General features: G+C 38.7%; 1 protein-coding gene and 1 pseudogene across 5 annotated transcripts in view; both read left to right on the plus strand.

Moving 5' to 3' along the window:
• The first annotated feature begins 2,209 nt into the window (after nt 1–2,209).
• Nucleotides 2,210–3,101, plus strand: LOC308263897 (cyclin-dependent kinase 4-like; annotated as a pseudogene). The gene has a single exon. The product of its transcript is annotated as a cyclin-dependent kinase 4-like (transcript).
• A 9,994-nt stretch (nt 3,102–13,095) lies between these two features.
• The window catches only part of GLRB (glycine receptor beta), a gene marked incomplete at both ends in the record, with an annotated part of 89,853 nt that continues 81,764 nt past the window's right edge, over nt 13,096–21,184 (plus strand). For all 4 annotated transcript variants that reach the window (XM_080697893.1, XM_080697894.1, XM_080697895.1 and 1 more), the window contains one exon: nt 13,096–13,217. In XM_080697893.1, the coding sequence (XP_080554019.1) occupies nt 13,096–13,217 (122 nt within the window). The remainder of the gene's footprint in view (nt 13,218–21,184) is intronic.

Below are 21,184 nucleotides of genomic sequence, written 5' to 3' on the forward strand. Positions count from 1 at the left end.
CAGTTTTGAGACAAGCATCAGCTACATAGAGAGATTCTCAAAAATTTAGTGAGATCCTATTTCAAAATAAAAATGAAAAGGGCTTGGAGTGTAGCTCAGTGGTAGGATGCCCCTGGGTTCAATCACTAGTACAAGAAAAAAAAAAAAAAGGAAAGGAAGAAAGAAAATACTACCAATGTTTCATCATATGGCAAGGAAAAGTTCAGGGGATATAATGTTTAATAAGAAAAATAATCCCTATTTTTAGCAAACCTATACTTTAGCAGAAGAAATAAAAAGTAAACAAAGAAACAAACAGGATAATTGCATACTGTGTGATACAGGTTATGAAGAAACCACACAGCGTAATGAAATGGACACTAATATGTGCCACCTATACCTATGGGGGAAAAGGAAATGCTAAGAAGACATTCTAGGTAAAAGTAAGGGACAGCGCTCTCGCTAGCTTGTAGAAGAGCTGGGGAAAGAACATTCTTCAAGATAAAATACTTAGTTGCAAAGGCTAACAGGTGAAGGTAGTTTGGGCTTTTTTGGAGAAAGAGGAAGATGCCAGTGGACTGAAGTATAATATAGAAAGGAGTAAGTGGTACTGGGTGATTTGAGAAACTTTGTATATAGTGGTGCTTTTATTTTTTTTTCTTTTTTGAAATAATAAAGCCTGGAGTTGGAGAAGTTTGGAAAGACCAGGGGAGGATTACATATGTTCCTATTTGGGGATCCTTGCAAGATCTATAAGAACAGATGTCTAAGAAGTAGTCATTCTATATCTCTGAATCTCAAATAATTCTGGGTTAAAAGAGATTTGAGGGCCATGGACTATTATGAATTGAATGTTTGTGTCTTCCCAAAATTCATATGCTAAGAATTTATGAGTTGAGGTTGAAAATCCAACCCCCAAATGATGATATTAGGAGGTGGGGCCTTTGGGAGATCATTAGGTCCTAAGGGTGGAGCCCTCAGGAATGGAATTAGTGCTCTAATATAAAAAGAGACATCAGAGGTATGATTTCTCTCTCATTCATGTGAGGACTCTGCATACCAGAAAGTGGACTGTCACCAGACATCACATATGCTGGTGCCTTGATTTTGGGTTTCTTAACCTTAAGACCTGTGAGACAGATGTGTTTGTTGTTTAAGCCTGCTAATCTATGGTATTATGTTTTGTTATCCTGCTCTAAGACATCAGTATATACTGATAGTGATTGTAGTGAACAGAAAGAGTAAAAAACACAGAGAAACTAAAGAAATCAAGGGCCAGGGTACAAGAAGAGGATCAGAGATGATGAAACAGCCATAGAAGGCAGAGTATATGGAGTCTAAGGAAGAAAATTTTCAAGTGAGAAATGTTGCAGGGGATAGGTTGGGGGGAAAAGGTGTGTGGTGTGAAATAACCCCCCCCCCCACCACCAGACACACAGAGACAAACAGAAAAACCCGTGGATTCTTGTCCTAAGCTAAGAATAAGTATTCATCGCTTGGACAGCTGCTGAAGATTCAAAGAAGTTTATTAAAAAGATAGAAATATAGAGATAGTTACAGCCCTGTGCCGGAGAGGGGCACAGGGGGGCAATTCGAATGAAAATGCCAAAGAACTCCAGTTTACTGAGTTTTTATCCTGTTTAAGTCCAGCAGGTCCCTTTGATTTTTGGAGATCATGTTACACCTTATCGCCAGCCCCTGCTCTGCTTCTGTTATCTCTCCAGCTGGGTTTATGGCCTGAAAGGGGGAAACATCTCTGTCTTCAAACACAGGCCCAGATTTATGGCCGGAGGGGGAGGCATCTCTATCTACAAACACCGGCCCCCAAACTGTGTTAAATTGTTCTTAGGAGTGCAAGGACATGTTGGCTAACCCTGGCTTTCTTAGTAAAGAAGATATGTTTCAAGGTTGGACATCTTTCCCAGGATTGATACATTAATACTTTTTTAAACTCTCTTCCCAATACCAGTACAAGAAAGAATAATTTACTACATCAAGAAATGAAGTCAACACCCCCGGTTTCCGGGCGCCTATTTGGCAGCTGGTCACATGGTGAGGGTGGGGGTGAGGGGCCTCTCTAGCCTGCGGCCTGTGTCTATGGTCCCGCCCGCAGAGTGCAAAACACCCCGCACCCAGCTCTGGTGTATGGCGCTGCAGGAACCGGCTTCGGGGTGCCGATAACGGGCCCGCCCCCGCAGCGCCTGGTGGAGTAAGGGTCTCCCCAGATCTGAGAAATGGCTACCTTTCTATACGAGCCAGTGGCTGAAATTGGTGTTGGTGCCTACCGGACCGTGTACAAAGCCCGGGATCCCCACAGTGGCCACTTTGTTGCCCTTAAGAGTGTGAGAGTCCCCAGTGGAGGAGGAGTCAGAGGGGGCCTTCCCATCAGCACAGTTCGTGAAGTGGCCTTACTGAGACGGCTGGAAGCCTTTGAGCATCCCAGTGTTGTCTGGCTGATGGATGTCTGTGCCACTTCCCGCACTGACCGGGAGATCAAAGTGACCCTAGTGTTTGAGCACGTAGACCAAGATTTAAGGACCTGTTTGGACAAGGCACCGCCACCAGGCTTGCCAGTTGAGACCATCAAGGATCTGATGCGCCAGTTTCTAAGGGGCCTCGATTTTCTTCATTCCAATTGCATCGTTCATCGAGACCTGAAGCCAGAGAACATTCTGGTGACAAGTGGTGGGACAGTCAAGTTGGCTGACTTTGGCCTAGCCAGAATCTACAGCTACTAGATTGCCCTTACACCCGTGGTGGTTATACTCTGGTACCGTGCTCCCGAGGTTCTTCTGCAGTCTACGTATGCAACACCTGTGGATATGTGGAGTGTTGGCTGTATCTTTGCAGAGATGTTTCCTCGAAAACCTCTCTTCTGTGGAAACTCTGAAGCCGACCAGTTGGGCAAAGTCTTTGACATGATTGGGCTGCCTCCTGAAGAGGACTGGCCCCGAGATGTATCACTACCCCGTGCAGTCAATGGTGCAGTCAATGGTGCCGGAGATGGATGAGTCTGGAGCAGAGCTGCTGCTCGAATTGCTGACTTTTAACCCACACAACCAATCTCTGCCTTCCGAGTCCTGCAGCATCCTTACCTGCTTAAGGAAAATGATCTGGAGTGAGCAGTGGCATGACTGCTGCAGAAGGGAGAGAAGCTGCCATTTCCCTCCTTCTGAACACTTGAGTGGAGAGACCCGGCAGAGAAGACAACCTCACCCTCCTCTCTGAGGCTGTGGGGACTCCTCCAACTTTTCCCAGAAAATACCTTACTGCCTTAATGACCTTCTCCACCTCCCTCCTTTCAGGCTTATCCTTCTCCTATCTCCCCATTTCTTTACACTAAGGGGTATGTCCCCTCTCCTCCCCTTCCCTACTTTGATACTGGGGTCCTTTTTTATACAGGAAAACAAAACACAACAAAGAAATATGGTCTTTTTTTTTTTAATGTTTCTTTCTGATTGGCTTTACCTTTAGATTTGAGAAACCTCTTGAAAGACAACTTCCCTGCACAACTGGAAAAGATTTCCCATGTCATGCAGGGCCTAGGCAGTCAGTGGAGAACCTTTCCTGGCAAAGATTAGACAGGAACTTAAGAAGCTTCTTTGAATATGGAGTTAAAATAGCTTTTATTTTTATATTCCCGGAACTGCCTCACACTGGGTCCTGAGTATTCGAAGAGTTCTTGGTGGTTTTCTCTTTGGCTCTGTCCCTTATTTATTCTTGGAGGCAGGCCAGGCCGTGTTGAGGTGCTCCACCAGGTGGAACAGTGAAAGGGGGACAGTATGAATGACTGCTGTCCTCATCCATGCACTCCCAGGAGCTGGCCACGTCCATTTGGGGGGATAGGGAGGAAGTTTTTCTTTTCCTTATAATCTTGCTCCCACCAAAATATGTCAAGGCATAAAGCCTAGCCATTCAATCAGTTTTGAGGGATGTGGCAAAGGGCCTTTCCTTTTTTCTCAAAAAGGGCTGCAGACCCTAGGCTTTTCCCCCCTAGGGGAATAAAAAGCTGAGAGAGCAGGGGAAAATCTGAAGGATCCACCGTCTCATAGAAAGGCACTGGGATTGGCTCGAGGGTCCTTTTGATTCCGAAATCTCATCGCTAGCCAAACACCAAGGATCTGTGGGAACAAAGAGGGAGAGACATCAGTTTTGAATCTTGAGGGTTTCCTACAGAGAAGGGGTGTACAAGAGGAACTGGGCAACATTACCTCTGTAAAGCTAAAGAACAGTCCAACACCCCCTAGGATTTTCAAGGCTTCATCTGAATGCTTCAGGAACTTTTCTCCACACATCTGGCATGTGGAGCTCCTGCTGCTCTTGCAGATCTGTGCATAAAACATTTGTGTTACACAGTGGAAAAAAAAAGAGATGAAGTCAAGGTAGAATGCCCAAGTCATTGTTAATGCTGCCTTAAGCATTTTGAGTAAAGAATACCAGATTAATTAAGAAACAAGGGGCTGTGGCTTAGTGGTAAAAGACTTGCCTAGCATGCATGTGACTCTGGGTTTTATTTGTAGCCCATGCACACACACACACAAACACACAATACACACACACATATACACACACTGACAATAGATAAACACTTAAAAGTTTGGTTGTTGAAGACCAGTAGTGCTAACCTGTTAGTGTATGCAAGAATAAAACAAAGCTTTTATTTTCAAATTTCAGAAGGCCTCAGTATTTTGAGTGATGAAATCCATAAAAAGGGCAAGATGAAGGCAGAGGGAAGTGAGAATACTGATGTCCGTAGTTCCTCAGTACACAAGAGGTGATAAGATTCAAAATACATGGCAAGGAATTGATCTTGGTCAGGAAAATAAGAGATTTGCATGTTTGCTTAATTTGTGGTACTAGGGATTAGATCTATAGGTGTTCTGCCTCTGAGTTAAATACCCAGCTCTATTTTGTTTTTTATTGAAACAATGTGTTGATAAATGTTTGAGACTGGACTTGAACCTATGATCTGTCTGTCTCAGCCTTCCAAGTACTGAGATTACAGGCATGTGCCACTGTACCTGGCTAAGAAGTGTTTTATTTTAAGTGAATAGAATGGAAAAATAAAAGTGAATATAGCATAAGTAAGTTTACTGAATGCCCATAAAATGATGTATATTCTTATGGCTTCTATTTTCTCATCTCTTGAGACTGAGCAGGAAAAGGGATGTTCAGAAGTTGGGGGAAGTGTAGAATGCATAAAGTGGAAAAAAGGAGCAAGGATGATAAGATTGTTTAGTACATAGAGGGATCATCTATTATAAATGTCATTTTGAACTCTTGTGTTGAGTAATTAATGTTTTGGCTCAGTTTGGGAAAAAAGAGATAGTTGGCTTAATTCATGATTGGAGTTTTAGCAATGAATGTAGCAAAAGCACAATGAGGCAGTGTAGTTCAGGATGTCACTTAGAAAGCCATTCAGTGTCCTAACCACAATTTTTATTCCCTTTTATGCCAGTGAAATGAAATAGAACAAAATAAAATGCACACTCCAACCAACTACCCCATTGCTCCTACATTTTTGGCCATCTACATGCTTGTTTTGCCAATAATGACCTTCATGGTATAGTTCCTGCCAACTCCTCCAATTTGAGTTTGTGTCACTCTTTTCTTATCTTTTCTTTTCTTTTCTTTTCTTTTCTTTTCTTTTCTTTTCTTTCTTTCTTTCTTTCTTTCTTTCTTTCTTTCTTTCTTTCCTTCCTTCCTTCCTTCTTTCCTTCCTTTCCTTTCTTTTTTTCTCTTTTTCTGGCTGGTGGAAGATAGCATGGAGCATGACCTCCTCCCCAACCTGGGGAAATACTGATGTGCAGGTTCAAAAGTTGTCAGAAGAGACAATTTTACCATGTGCTAACAAGTGATAAACACTGTTTTTGGAAGCATTCTGTTTGGAAGACTTGTGGGCCTGAGTTACTAGTCATCTGCTCTTGTCATAGTAGCTGTCAGCATTGTTTAAGAGGAATGGTTAGTTTTAAGCTATCCCATATTAACTTCAAAAAAATAAGAATTAAGTTACAGGCAAACTGATCTCTGGATGGTAATTGCTTAATGATGTTTGATGTAAAGAGTTTTTTTTCCTTATTTTTATAGTACTAGGAATTGATCACTGTGTTACACTCCAGCCTCAATTCATTTAATTTTATATTTTAAAAATTTAGCCGGGCGTGGTAGCGCACGCTTGTAATCCCCACGCTTGGGAGGCAGAGACAGGAGGATCGCGCAGGTTCAAAGCCAGTCTCACTGGTTTAAGAGACCCTGTTTCAAAAAAAAAAAATATATATATATATATATCACATATATATAACACACATATATATATCACATATATATAACACACATATATATACATATATATGTGTATACACACACACACACACACACACACACACACTCTAGGAGTGTAGCCCAGAGGTAGAAGGGCTTCCAGGAACCCCAGTACCAAGAAAAAAATATTTGAAACAGAGTCTAAGTTGGTGAGGGTCTCACTAAGTTGCCAAGGCTGACCTTGGAACTCTGATCCTCCTGTCTCAGTCTCCCAAGTACTGGGATTATAGGTATAACCCACCACACCCAGCTGAATGTATAGAGTTTGGGCTAAAATCTAAGATTTTGATATAGTTATATTTGACTAACCTTCATAATACTGAATAAGTGATGTGCTTATTTTTCTAAGAGACATTGTTAAAACACAGGAATAACATCATGTTATTTACATAGGAGGAAATACTCTATTTTTCCTAAGAATTTAAGACATTTACCTAATTTATGAATCATGCCAATGCTATTACAGTGAAAATGTGATAAAGCATTACAATCTTGATAATTACTTGAAATCCAGACATCTCCAACCACAGACAGGTTGCCCTAAGCGGAGTAGCACTGGGGCAGATTGGTAAATGTTATAATGGATATTTGCTTGCTCTGAAATAGAGCACGGTGCTCAAATTCATAAGTAGCAATCTCTTATTTATATTTCATATTATTTTATCTTATTGTACCATTATAATTTGGCATGTTGGATGACTATGATGATGATGATGATGATGATGATGATGATGATGATGGATATCATGGAATGTTACTGAATATACAATTTATGATCACACTAATCATATGACCCAGTTTCCAGAATCAGACATCTTTAGACACATATTTGCTTTGATAATTTACTACCAAAGTGACTTTAGAAAAGTTATATGATGCCTCTGGATCTTCATCTATAGATCACAACAAGCATAGTATTAAGTTGGGTGCAGTGATGCATGACTGTAATCGCAGTTCTTGGGAAGCTAAGATAGGGGTATCACAAATTTGAGGCCAGCCTCAGCAACTTAATGTGACTTTCAGCAATTTGGGGTGATCCTGTTTTAAAAAATAAAAAATAAAAGGGCTAGAGATGTGGCTCAGAGTTAAAGAGACCCTGGTTAATTCCTCAGTAACAACAACAACAACAGCAACAATAACAACATCACACAAAAAAGAATGGTATTTATCACATAAAGTTGTTATGGAGATAATAAATTTAAGGGAACTTGCATATATTCTAGAAAATAGTCCATTATATAAACCTTCAGTCAAGATAATGATGTTGAAATGAAAACATTTATGTAAAAAGTAATTCATATCTTAGGGAATTTTTAAGGCCAACCTGTAGTTGGAAGTAAGAGCTTGATCTAGTGCTAACACAGCTCCTTTGCTTTGAGTTTTCTAATCTGCAGCCAAAGTTCATTACAAGTGTGTGTCTAAAATTTAAGCAGCTTTCCCTCACCTACATTGCTCGAATTATAGACTTTTAATAAAAAAAATTAGATACTAGGCATGTGCTCTACCACTGAGTGACACCCTAGTCATTAGAATCAAAGTCTTAATTTGCAATATGACACTAAGTTATGTCCCCCTTTGCTTTTAAATATATTACCCTGAATATGTTAAATTCTCTTTCTGAGCCTCTGGTTCTTCATAAAAATATGGGTATATAAATAATTTGAAAATAAGTTTTAAAGTGTTTTGTTTACTCAAATATTTGTTATGCTTTTAAAAATATAGTTTATGGTGTATACATGATATTGAGATTCAACCAGATGAATGGGCAATTGAAGTTTTAAAATCTTAACCTAAAAGGTATTTCTTATAATTTGTAAGAAATTAATTAGATGTGCCTTTTATTGCTTTTAAGTTTGTTTTAAAATAACTAATAAGTCAAAAATATTAGCAAATATTATTTTTACTCTTTTTTTTTGGTGGTACTGGGCTTCCTGTAAACCCTTCTAACTCCAGGCTACACTCCCAGACCTCTTTTTTATATTTTCATTTGGAAACAGGGTCTCTTAAGCCAGTGCAGCTGGCTTCAAACCAGTGCAATCTTCCTGTCTCCACCTCCCAAAAGCGGGGATTACATGCATGCGTCAACATGCCCGGGTATTTTTACTATTTTAATAAAACTAGATACTCAACATCTTTGAATGTAAGTTTGGCTGTATTTAAAATTCATGAATATTACTTAAAAGAGACTGAATAGCTGACCCATTATGTTCACCTTCTTCTGTTGCAATCTTTTTTATTTATATTTTTACTCCAGTTATGTATTTTGAAAGAAATATGATTATTTCTGGGAAAACACACCAAAACACAAGCCTTTCTTGAAAATATCTGATGTGGCATGAATAATTATTGTAATTTATCATTAAAAGTAACTATAATTCATATACAAAATTTAAGAAAGACATACTTGTATTCTCAAGACTTGCGTTTCAAGGCTATTTAGGCAGAAATGAATGATTAGTACTTATGTTTATGAACAAATGATTTGATCAGAATAATTTTTCTTCTTTTAACATTTGATTTCTTAATCTAAATCAGTGTTTTTAGGACTATATTTATGATTCATGAACAAGTTAAATAAAATTAGTTTATTTTCGGCCAAGTATGGTTCCAATGGGGTGTTTTGAGATAGGTCTACAAAATATTTTTAGCATAGATGTAAAAAAATAAGCAAAAAGCAGAAATAAATGTATAATAGGTTCCCATTAATTAAAAACCTGTCATATCATTAGTAAACAGAAAAAAATAAGAATGGTGAAGGGATAATTATTTGTAGCTCCTGTTCTCTGTACCAGATATTTAACGTGACAAATCTGTTCTGGTCTTAGAATAATTCTGTAATTTTTTGACATTTTCATTTTGCTGATAAAGAAATAAAATTTCAAGAAGTTAATTAAACAGGCCAAGATTTACTATTTATTAAATACTATTCTAGGTACTTGGGTAACAACAAAGGATGCAAAAGGGAAAACCTACCTTCATTGAGCTTACATTTTAGCAGGGAGAGTTGCAACAAATATGAGTATACCATCTAATATATTAGAAAGCAGTAAGTACTCAAAAGGAAAAGAAAAGCAGGTTAAAAGGGACCGGCATCCTAGTTCAGTTTAGTACACCTGGAGTCTGACATATTCATTGAGTATGAAAGGCAAGATATTGAGAAGTCATGAGATACCTAGAGTGCTATCTTCTGGAGTGAGGGCAAAGATCTAAATTTGAAAGACATTGACATGGTACTTGAAACTGTGTGTATGGATGAAATGACAAATATTGAATGAAAATACATAGAGAAAAATAGAGAAAAGTGCATCAGCACTTGACAATTACAATTAGGAAAAATAGATTAATTCACACATTTATTTATTTATTTATTTATTTATTTATTTATTTATTGTGGTACTGGGAATGGAACTCAAGGGCATTCTACCACTGAGCAACCCCCCCATTCCTATTTTTTATTCTTTATTTTGAAACAGGGTCTCACTGAGTTGCAAAGGCCTCACTAGGTAGCTGAGGCCATCCTTGAACTGGGATCCTCCTGTCTCAGCCTCCCAAATGCTGGGATTGCAAGTGTGTGCCACCATGCCCAACTCACACCATTATTTTAGAAAATTTCTTTTACACATTATAATAAAAACAGCATTAGAAACATGAGTGAGCGGATCACCTCATAGGGGAAAAAAATTCCAAATCGTGACTGACTAGAAGATAGAAGAGGTATTTTTGATCATCAACTACATTTCCCAAACTTTGGGCAAAAATACTTGCAAAACTAGCCAAAGTTTGGATATACGTTTCTTATAAATAACCTCATTCTCCACTATTCTCTCTCTTTTTTAGAAGAGTTAGAGACAATACTACGGAAAGTGAGTAAGTCAATTGTAAAGATTTCCAACATAAAAGTTCTTCCAAATGTGTCCATAAGATTTTGTAAAGAAAAGTCTATTTCATTGTAAGAATCTGAACAGCTTATTGTTTCAAATTCTTATTACTGCCTTGATTACTTGTAAACTAGGGTTTTCTTCAGTTTTCAAACTCATGTGGTTACATGAAAACTATCTTATCATTCCTTATTCATCCTATTCTCCAAAAGTTATATCAGAATATCTATATTATCAACATAGTTGTCCTTTATAAACCTACAGAATCCAAAGTTGTATCCTGGTCCAATTTGGGATTCCCAAATAGTACAGCTCTTTACATAAAATGATGACCATTTGGTAATATAAATAATGAACACTTGTTAATGGTCATTCTTCTTAGGCTGCAGAGTATTTTGCAAAGCTTATAGAACATGGCTAGATGTGGGGAATGTTCCTCTCTCTCACATGCTGTGGGTAAATAAATTTATTAGTGGATACATCTGTGGGTCCACAACGCAATGCTAAGTGGCAGGCACTTGGGATAATGCTTTCTTAATCAAGACCAGTCAAGCATACATGCGAAGCTTAATAGAAAAACCACGACTGTTAGTTATGCGTTGTCTAGCCAAATAAAGAGCTACGTTTTAAGCAAAAATGCCAACAACGTTTTGCCATCAGAAGGCAGAGATCACCCCTGGGTCAAAGATTCTTTTCCAGATTTGCAACCCTAGGCAAATCTCTTCATCTGTGGGTGTCCCAGTTCAGTCATATCTAAGATGGCAAGAGGGAGTAAGACTTGACCAGGAACATTATTGGTGTCAAATGAAATGATATAAGTAAAAGGGGTTCTGAAATGGCAAGGTTCTGTACTAATATTAATTATTAAACAAATGATAAAACATAGTCTCACCTGCATGGCTAGACGAGTTTAGCGATTTTGATCAATTTAACCTTGCTTAGAGAGGTCAGGCTTTCAGAAATGGTAACTATCCCTCCGAAAATAAAGTCAGATGCCAGGATTCCTGGCAAATGTTGAAATCACACAAACTATTTTGGTCCAAGGAGGTCACGTCTATTCTATTTTTGCTTCTAGTAGTCAGGAGACCTTAAGCAATCCTAGCCCCATGAAAGGTTTTTGGTACCAATGCCCTCCTCCCCTGCATCCTTCCCCATCCTCTGCAGCCCCTAGAAAGGGGGCCGGCGAATCTGCCCCGCGTCCCCGCATCGCCCGCAGAGTGGCGCGTCCCGCCCGCGGCGGGGACCCTTCCCTCCCCCGCCGTCCCCGGGGCCGGGTCCCCGCAGCGCGGCCGCGGCCACACGGCGCAGGCTCGGCGGCCGGAGCAGGCGCGTCAGGGAGCTGGGAGCGCGGGCGGCGGACGCAGCTGCCCGGCCCCGCTGCACCGGCCGCCGCCACCTCGCGGGAGCCGCGCGTCTGGCCCGGGGCCGGGGCCGCGGTAAGGCGGAGGCTCGGAGGGCGCGGCGGGCACTGCGGCGGGCAGGGGCCGAGGGTCGGGCCGCGGGGCTGGCTGGAGGGCGCTGGTGGGAGCCCTCCGGGCGTTGCAGCTGTCAGACCCGGGGGAAGCCAGAGAGCGGGGTTGGATTCCTCTCTGGCTCTCTGGGAAACCTGGCGTGGGCCCGGCTTCAGTCTTCTCGGGGAGGATGCGAAGGTGGGAGAAGTACCTGCGGCTGGGGCGGAGGGGCGGACGCAGGTGCCTCTGATGGATGGGGGAAGGGAGTGCTGATGGATGCTTAAGGTGACCCAGCCCATGGCCTCGGTCCTTGCTCTGGGTCTCCTTGGCCCCCGCCGTTGTCTTCCCCTTAAGGACCCAACCAGATGCCCTTCTGGCCTGCCTTGGGGTCTGAAGGACAAATATGGGTGGAAAATCCCGGGAAAACGAGAGATGGAAGACACGACACAAGACAAGCAGAATTATAAGGGTGCGGTGGGAAGGAAGTTACTGTTGAGACGTAGCACAGGTCTCATACTCTGCAGAAAACAGTGAGGGAGAAGGAATTCATTGTTTTGAAAATGAAGAATCCAGAAGAGGCTTAGATATTTCAGTGTTAGTAGGTGCTTAAAGTTTTTTTTTTTTTTAATGCACCAGACTCTGGCGGGAATATAATTCTCATTTGAGCATGAACACAATTATTAAAATGCAGACAAAACATTTATTTGAAAGAGTGTGGCTATATTTCCTGTTTTGTTTCATGCAGTATTACCTTGAATTTCTAGAGCAATCTTTCTGATGATAACTGTTGGTATCACAAAATTGGGAAAGCTACAAAGCCAAGTTTAACTAATGTGTACCTTTCAAGGGTAAAAGGTAGCTTGCAAATTTAATGTATTTAGATAAAATCACAAGTAACTTAGAGTGTGAAACTTTGATGCTAATTATTCATCTCTGTCAGCTGTGAAATACTTAGATTTAAAATACTGTTATTATTTTGAAAGTCTATACATACAAAATTAAATGTACATTTTACTAGCTTACTAGTCATTTTCCAAGTTTACTAGTCAGGAATAATTCTTTTAACATGAATAAACATCCTTTCAGGTATTTTATAAACATATTTTGATATACTGTCCAATTCAATATCAGTTTACAGTTTTTTATGAGCCTTGAATCAGAAAGTTTGCATATTATCTTACTATACCTCATTGGAGCCTTGCTTTCTATGTACCATTATTTAAGCTGACTTTGACAATTATATAAAAAGACTTTTACTACTATATAAAAGAGATTTCAATATATAGTGATGTGTAATCACATAGAATTTAGCAATGGCATTGGATATTCAAATGTATTTGCTGTATGAGGAGTAACGGTTCATACTGCTTGAAGGAACAGTCACACATTCATCATTTTGCTTCATTAATGTAAACCTTTTCTTGTTTTCTCTTGTAGATTGATCTCCTGAAGTTTAACTTTTCAAGATGAAGTTTTTATTCACAATAGCCTTTTTTATTTTAATTTCCTTGTGGGTTGAAGAAGCGTATTCTAAAGAAAAGTCTTCAAAGAAAGGAAAGGGGAAAAAGAAGCAGTATCTATGCCCATCGTACGTTCTTCATCTCTTTTGTTCTTATACAGAGAAATGTTATGGCATTTTGGTTATAAAAGCAAGGTGGTTCATTAGAATAGTTATCCATAAAACTTTTCATATCCGAAAATGACAGGGTGAAGAAGAGCAGTTTAGAATGTGATGGTTAAGTCCTGGTGTTAAAGTTTTATAAACTTTTGTTGATACCATGGACTTATATAATTTTTATACATCATTTGTGAAAGGAGAAAAGTTATGCTGCCTCCTTATGCTAATTGCACAACTTTAGTTGGATATGGAAATTATTTTTTTTATTTTTTATATATTTTTATTTGGAAACAGGGTCTCTTAAACCAGTGCGGCTGGCTTCGAATCTGCGTGATCCTCCTGTCTCCGCCTCCCAAGTGCGGGGATTACAAGTGTGTGCCACCATGCCTGGCGTGGATATGGAAATTCTATGTTTTGAGGAAATACCAGTTCAAAAGTGATTTAAAAAAATAGTTTAAAATTTGTATTGATGCACAACAGAAGAGAATTCACATGGTAGATCAAATTTATTTTTCAATATTTGTAAAGGACTTATAGTAGGAAATTAGAGTATTTTTCAAAAACCATGATAATAGATATATTACCAGTTAAAGCAAGATTTAAATCCACATGTACCTCCTAAAAAAACAAAATTTTGCAGATTGGGTTTTTTGTTTTTAATAAGGGCGACTTTTAGTGGTAAAATAAAAGCAGATAATATCCATTAGTTAGAATAGTTGAGCAGTGCATATGTAAATAACTTCCACAAAATATAATGTGCTTTGGGTAATAATGCAACAATTGCAGTGATCTGATGTAAAAAAATATTTTGTTATTACCAGTCATTTTTCAAATAAGAATTCTTAAATGTCATTATTGCTCATAAACGATCTTTTATTCCAGCATCATCATTACTTACATGTTGGCTATTATGATTTTACAGGTGATCTGTAATAAACTGTTGGGAAGTATATTTTGTAAACAAAGGACATTGGAATACGGTACTTTGCAGTTGGTATGTGTATGACTATGTGAGACTAAAAGATTGGAAGGAGTATCATAAAGTCATGAAGTCTAGCATTAAACAAAGCTCCCTGTTAAGGAATACCTTTTGATTTTCCCTTTTCATACATCTATAACAATCTGAGTCAGGACCACATTTCTGGGTATCTGATACTATGTCCCTGAGTTATATACACATGTCTCTCTTTGGCCCTCTGCCTAGCTAGGTTCTACAGTGATTACCACTCTTTACTCTTACAGTTTGGGGCTGTAACCAGGACACTAGCATTTAAGGAAATTGGGCATTGTCAGACCTTACTCTTCCCAAGTAAATGGAGAGTTTAAGTTAGATATTCTTGATCTTAACTTTTTATTTGATGAGTGCTTAAACAGTGACACATGCATCATAGTTGTGGTGATTCTATGAGTGAATGAAAGCTGTCTTGAGCCATCAGATTTCCCTTTATGAGGAAACAGATAGGGCTCTGGTTGCCCCACACTGACCTCCCCCCATTCCCATCAAAAGTCATAGCCTAGGCCTATAATCCAAGTACTTGGGAGGCTGAGACAGGAGAATTGCAGGTTTAAGACTAGTCTCAGCAACTTAAGAAGACTTTCAGTGATCTTGTGAGACCTTGTTTCAGAACAAAAATTAAGCCAAGCCAGGTGGCGCACCCTTGTAATCCCAGCATTTGGGAGGCTGAGACAGGTGGATCGCAGTTCGTAGACAGCCTCAGCTACTTAGTGAGGCCCTCTGCAGCTCAGTGAGACCTGGTTTCAACATAAATAATAAAAAATAGGGCTGGTGAATAGCTCAGAGGTAGAATGTCTCTGGGTTCCATCCCCAGTACTGCAAAAACAAACAAACAAACTAACCTACTAAACTAAAAAATGGGCTGGGGTTATAGCTTAGAGGTAGAATGCCTCTGAGTTCAATCCTCAGTAACACACACACACACACACACACACACACACACACACCACATCATTGTCTTAAAACTACTGTATATCATACAAAAGTGAACTTTAATGACTATATGTTTATGCTGTCTATAGCTATTTAAGACTGCTCTGTGTGTGTGTGTGTGTGTGTGTGTGTGTGTTTTACTGGGGGATTGAACCCAGGAACATTTTACCGGCTGAGTTATATCCCCAGCCATTTTTTATTTTGAATCGGGATCTTGCAAAATTCCCACATGCAGTCCTTGAACCTGCATTGCTCTTGTCTCAGACTCCCAAGTACTGGGATTACAATTGTATATCACCATGCCTGGCTTTTATACAGATTTTTAAGTTAAATTTAGTAGACAAAGAGTGAAATAATATAGTTTCCCTTTTAGTGAACATGGAAAGCTTCAAATAGAAAGTGACATATTGCTGTAAGCCCATTATGCAGTATTTTGTTTATCTTTCAGAATTTCTATCATAGCTTTAATGTTTATTTTCTAAAATTATGAGACTAGATAAAACCTTATTAATGGTTGCAATGGTGAAGCTGCCAAAAATCTGGAATAGTAAATAGGATATGTACCTTTGAGAACTAGAGTTGTGTATTTTTTGCTTGAGCATTTTATTAAGAAATATAACTTAATCCTCATTCACTTATAAACCCAGAAGATTAGATTTTGTTCTTTGAATATGATTGAATCAATTATATAAAATTTCTTTGGACACCCAGATTAAGAATCTATGCTATGACAGGTGTGGTGGTACACATCTGTAATCTCATTACTTGGGGGGAAAGAGTCAGGTGGATCACAGGTTCAAGGATAGCCTCAGCAACATAGTGAGACTCTCAGCAACCTGGTAAGACCCTGCTTTAAAACCAAACAGAAACAAAACAAAAGAAAAGCCAGGGCTGTAGCTTGCTTGTAGGATGCCCAGAGTTCAAACCCAAGTTCCACAAAAACAAACACAATACTCAGCTCTACTAAAAGGCTGTGAAAGAGTATGTCAATTATTTGTGCTTTAGAAAATGATCTATCTGTTCACCTTTTGCAGACTCATTATATGTGAGGCATCTTGATTAGGAGGACTGTTTGAGCTGTTTGAGCAGTGCTGGATGGTGCATGCCTGTAATCCTAGCACTTTGGAGACTGGGACAAGAAAATCACAGGTTGGAGACTAGCCTTAGCAACTTAGCAAGAACCTGTTTCAAAATAAAAGAAAGGGCTAGGGTATAATTAGAAGGAAGAAGGTCCGTGGGTTCAGTCCCCAATACCAAAATCTAAATAAATAATAAAAAGGGAGAATATTTGAGGTTACCAGAACTGGAAGTTAGATACAGACTACAATATACTTCTTACTAATAATGATAATCTTGCTCATGATATTTTTATTTATTTAAATACTTTTGTTTAGTGGAGGTGATAAAGCATGGGCTTCATTGACATCCGAGGCTAATGTGAAGCTAAGGAGATTGAAATCCTCCTGTTGTACTTTTATAACAGGGTGAAATCTTTCTATGGTACTGTTTACCCAAAGACTTTAAATAGAAGAAACAGTTAAAATGTAGGAAAAATAAAGGGTACAGGTTTATTACTATTCTATGGTGTGTGTGTGTGTGTGTGTGTGTGTGTGTGTGTGTGTGTGTTGTGTATGAAACTGGGGATTGAACTCAGGGGTCCTCTACCCCTGAACCAGACTTGAACCTGCAATCCTCCTATCTCAGCTTCCCAAATATTGGGATTACAGGTATACAGTATATGCCACCATGTCCGGCTTCTAGGGTATAATTTTGAAGCTACATTTGAATCCGTTTATAAATTTTTTACCTAGGCTCTTAAATTTATCTTAAAATCCACATTGATTTTAAATGCTAGAAAATCATACATTGATAGTTCTATTGCTTAGTTATTGGTTAAGTGAAGCAGCAGTGCCAGGCTGATGAAGTACATGATAAATATGCTTCTAAAAATTTTAGAAAATTAATATGGCTAAGAAATAAAAAACAAATAAAAATAAGTAAAAATGTTATAGATAAGTTCTTGGATACAGATACTTTTTATTTTACATCATAAATTTTGCCTTGACTTTAATTTATTGGTCTTTCCTCTATTTATTTATTTATTTACTTGTACATTGTAATCATACATCTTGAAGTTTAGAGTGATAGAGGCATACGTGCACACAGTAGTCATTGAGCCCTCCCCCAGTTCCCACCCCGTTCCCTTGTCTTCTGTCCTTCCTGTGTTCAGAATAGTGATTGGTTTTCATAAATTTGTGTACGTACATCATGTCCATTGAGGTATTTACCTCATCCCCCCTCCTGTTTCCCTCAGTTAGGTCACCATCTTTACTCAACTAAGGCTGCTTCTCTCTTTGTCTGGAATCCCTCCTATGTCCCAATTTCTACCTAGCTTCCACATATAAGAGAGAACATCCAACCTTTCTCTTTTTGTGACTGACAAGATCTTACTTAACATAATGTCTCGAGTTCCATCCATTTCCCTGCAGATGACATAATTTTGTTCTTTTTTAATGGCTGAGTAGAGTTCCATTGTATATGTATCCCATAGTTTTGTAATCCACTCATCTGTTGTTGGACATCTTGGCTGGTTCCATAGTTTCCTCTGATTTGGGTTATTTTGTCCAAATGTGTGGTTGTAACTGCCATCATTCATCCTAAGTCTCTGTGTCCTCCTCTGTGCCCTACTCCTGAATCCTGATTGTGCCAGCCTGACCCAGAATTCACTCAACATGATAAACCTGAATTCAGAGCTTCTCCTCACTCCTAATACAGCGGTCCCTTTCTCAGCAAATGACACCCCCTCCATTGTCAAACTAAAATTCCAGGGCTCACCCTAACTCCTCTCTTTCTGCCTCAGTTTCTCAAAGTCAGCACTCACCGAGACTTGCCAATTTGGTCTTTACTGTGTCTGGAGCCTGGCCCTCTTTCCAGTCCCCTGTGCACTTTGCTCTCATGACTCCTCTCCGTCCTCTTTGATGGGCTCTTTTTCCAGTCTCTCCACTCCTCATCTTCCTTCATCATTTCATATTCCATACCAGCCCTAGACTATATTTATTTCCCAAATCTTAAAGCCAGTTGAATCATTCTGATATTGATAGCCATTTAAGGGACTTCTTAGCTTTCTGGATCAGGCTTGAATTTTTCGTTTTTGTGCACAAGGCTCTTGAACCGGTGTCTGACACCCCCACCAGTGTCTTCTCTATCCCACCTCTCACTAGGCAGTATACAGATGTGCTCTGAAAGTGTTTTCTTACCAGTGCTTTCTTGTTCTTAGTTCAACCCTGTCTCATTGGTCTTGTCCAAATACATTGCTGTAACTACTCACTATTTTTTTTTTTTTTTTTGGTACTGGGGTTGAACCCAGTGGTGTTCTACCCTCAGTCTATACCTCCAGCCCCTTTTATTTATTTATTTATTTATTTATTCATTCATTCATTCATTCATTCATTCATTTTGAAATAGGGTCTCACTAGGTTGCAAGAGTTTTGCTAAATTTCTGAGTCTGGTCTCGAACTTGTGGTCTATCTTCCTGACTTAGCCTCCCAAGCACTGGGATTATACCTATGGACTACCATGCCCAGGCATTTCTTTGATATTGATTCCTAAGTCTGTCTGAGGTCCTAGACCTGACCTCTCTGATGAGTACTACACCCATACATCCAACATTTTAATCTGATTTTTCCATAAAGACCCCAAGCTCAATTCAAACTTAGACTCTGTTACCTCCTTGGGGAAACTATTTTTTTTTATTTCAGACATTTGGAGGGCATACTCAGGGCCTCATGCCTTCCGGGCAAGTGTTTTTCCACTGTACTAGACCCCAGCCCACTCTCCTAATTCTGACAGTGCAGTTTAGATGATCACATATCTCCAGTTATCCAGTCGTCTCCCCTTTCTATAATACTTATGGTAATCATCATTTATAATTGTATGTTTTTCCTGCTAGATTGTAATTTCCAGAGCTCAGTGTCTTATTGGACCCAATTATCAAAAAATCACAGTGCCTGCACAAAACAGATATCTAATAAACATTTTTTTAAAGAGTGAATAAAAAAACGAAAGGTTATCTCTTGATTTGAGTCATTATATCTGGATTATTTTTAAGTTACTTAAAAACAACTCGTATGATCCCTATGGATAATGTCTATTTTTAAAATAATTTTATTAGTGCATTGTAACCATAAATGGGATTCAAAGTGATACATCCATATGTACACTCTCAAGTGGTGTGTTTCCCTCTACATCCCACCCCGCTGAGCCCTCTCCCCACTCCCCATACATGTTGTGAAGTTGGTAATAATACCTTCATGTATGAACATAACATTATTTGCTCTGTTTTCTTCCTCAATCCTCTTTTTTGCCCTCCTTAACTCCCTCTTTCTTCTCATTTATCAACAATTTTCCTACAAATGACATAATTTTCTTCATTTTTATGGCTGAGTAAAACTCTGTCTGTACAAAAATTTCCTTTATCAGTTCATCTTTTGATGGATACCTAAGTGGGTACCATAATTTGGTCATTGGAGTTTGTGCTTCAGTAAGCATGGATACTCATGTATCACTATTTTATTCTAACTTCAATTCTTTTTAAGTAATACCAAGGAGTAGAATAGCTGGGTCATATGGTGGTTCCATTCCTAATCTTTTGAGGAAACTTCATACTAACTTATAATCACACTAATAGCATATAAGAATTTCTATTTCTCACATCCTTGTCAGTATTTATTATTGTTTGTGTTCTTAACCGTTGTCATTCTAACTGGATTTAGCTGCAATTTCAGTGTAGTTTTGATTTGCATTTTCCTGATTGCTAATGATGTTGAATATTTTTTTCATATATTTGTTGACCTTTGTACTTCTTTTGAGAATTGTCTATTCAGTTCCATTGTCCATTTATTGATTTTTTGGTGTTAGGTTTTTTATTGTATGTTCTTATATATTCTAGATATTACTCTCTTTTATCAGAGGAGTAGCTGGCAAAGATTTTTTCCCATTCTATAGGCTCTCTCTTTAGATGCTTGATTGTTTTCTTTGCTGTGGATAATATTAAAAATACAATTTCAATATGGGGAAAATTACATATGTTAACAACTAGTTAACTAATGGGATATCTTCATCCTGGATTATGTTTCCTGGTGGATTTGGCTTCATTATAATAAATATTTTGTCAGTGACTAAAATAAAAATGTACATAGGAAAAATTTCAATATCGAGGATATTCAATATCGGGACACATAGTGAATATATGAGGCAGTAGTGTGATCTGGAAGGGCTAAAGTGACGGGCTAGATCTAGTGAAGTATAAGTTGTTCTATGTTCCACACGCCATTTGTGTAAGTGTAGGATGGATGAAAGCATAGCCTGACAGAGCCCATTTATTAGATATCATAATTATGATACAAGTGGATATGTGTGTATAGTATTTAAGAAATAATTATTCATTGTTGGGGAAATATTGCTTTTTCTTGATATTTATTTATTTTTCCAAAAGCTTTTGCTTTTAATGCTTAAAAAGAGAGAGAGAATTAAAGTTTATATAGCTTCTGTCAATAGCTAAAAGCAGCTGCCTGGAGCTTTTACAGTTATCTTAATATTTCTGAGGTTAAAGGTATGAGAATTACAGACAGGCTAGCTCCAGCATTATTTATTTATTTATTTATTTATTTATTTATTTATTTATTTATTTTTGGTAGTACTGGGGTTCCTGGAAACCCTTCTACCTCCAGGCTACACTCCGAGACCTATTTTTATATTTTTTTATTTGGAAACAGGGTCTCTTAAACCAGCGCGGCTGGCTTCTAACCTGCGCGATCCTTCTGTCTCCACCTCCCAAGCGCAGGGATTACAAGCGTGCGCCACCACAGCCGGCATCTTTTATTTTTTCAATGCTCTTATTGGTGTACTTGTAGTCTCACATCATCATGCAGTTTGTAGTGACGGTGACATACATGCACTCAGCACTTGGCAGGGTTTTCCCTGGCTCCCT

This window comes from Muscardinus avellanarius (genome assembly GCF_963383645.1).
Source record: "Muscardinus avellanarius genome assembly, chromosome: 6".
Taxonomy (NCBI): Eukaryota; Metazoa; Chordata; class Mammalia; order Rodentia; family Gliridae; genus Muscardinus; species Muscardinus avellanarius.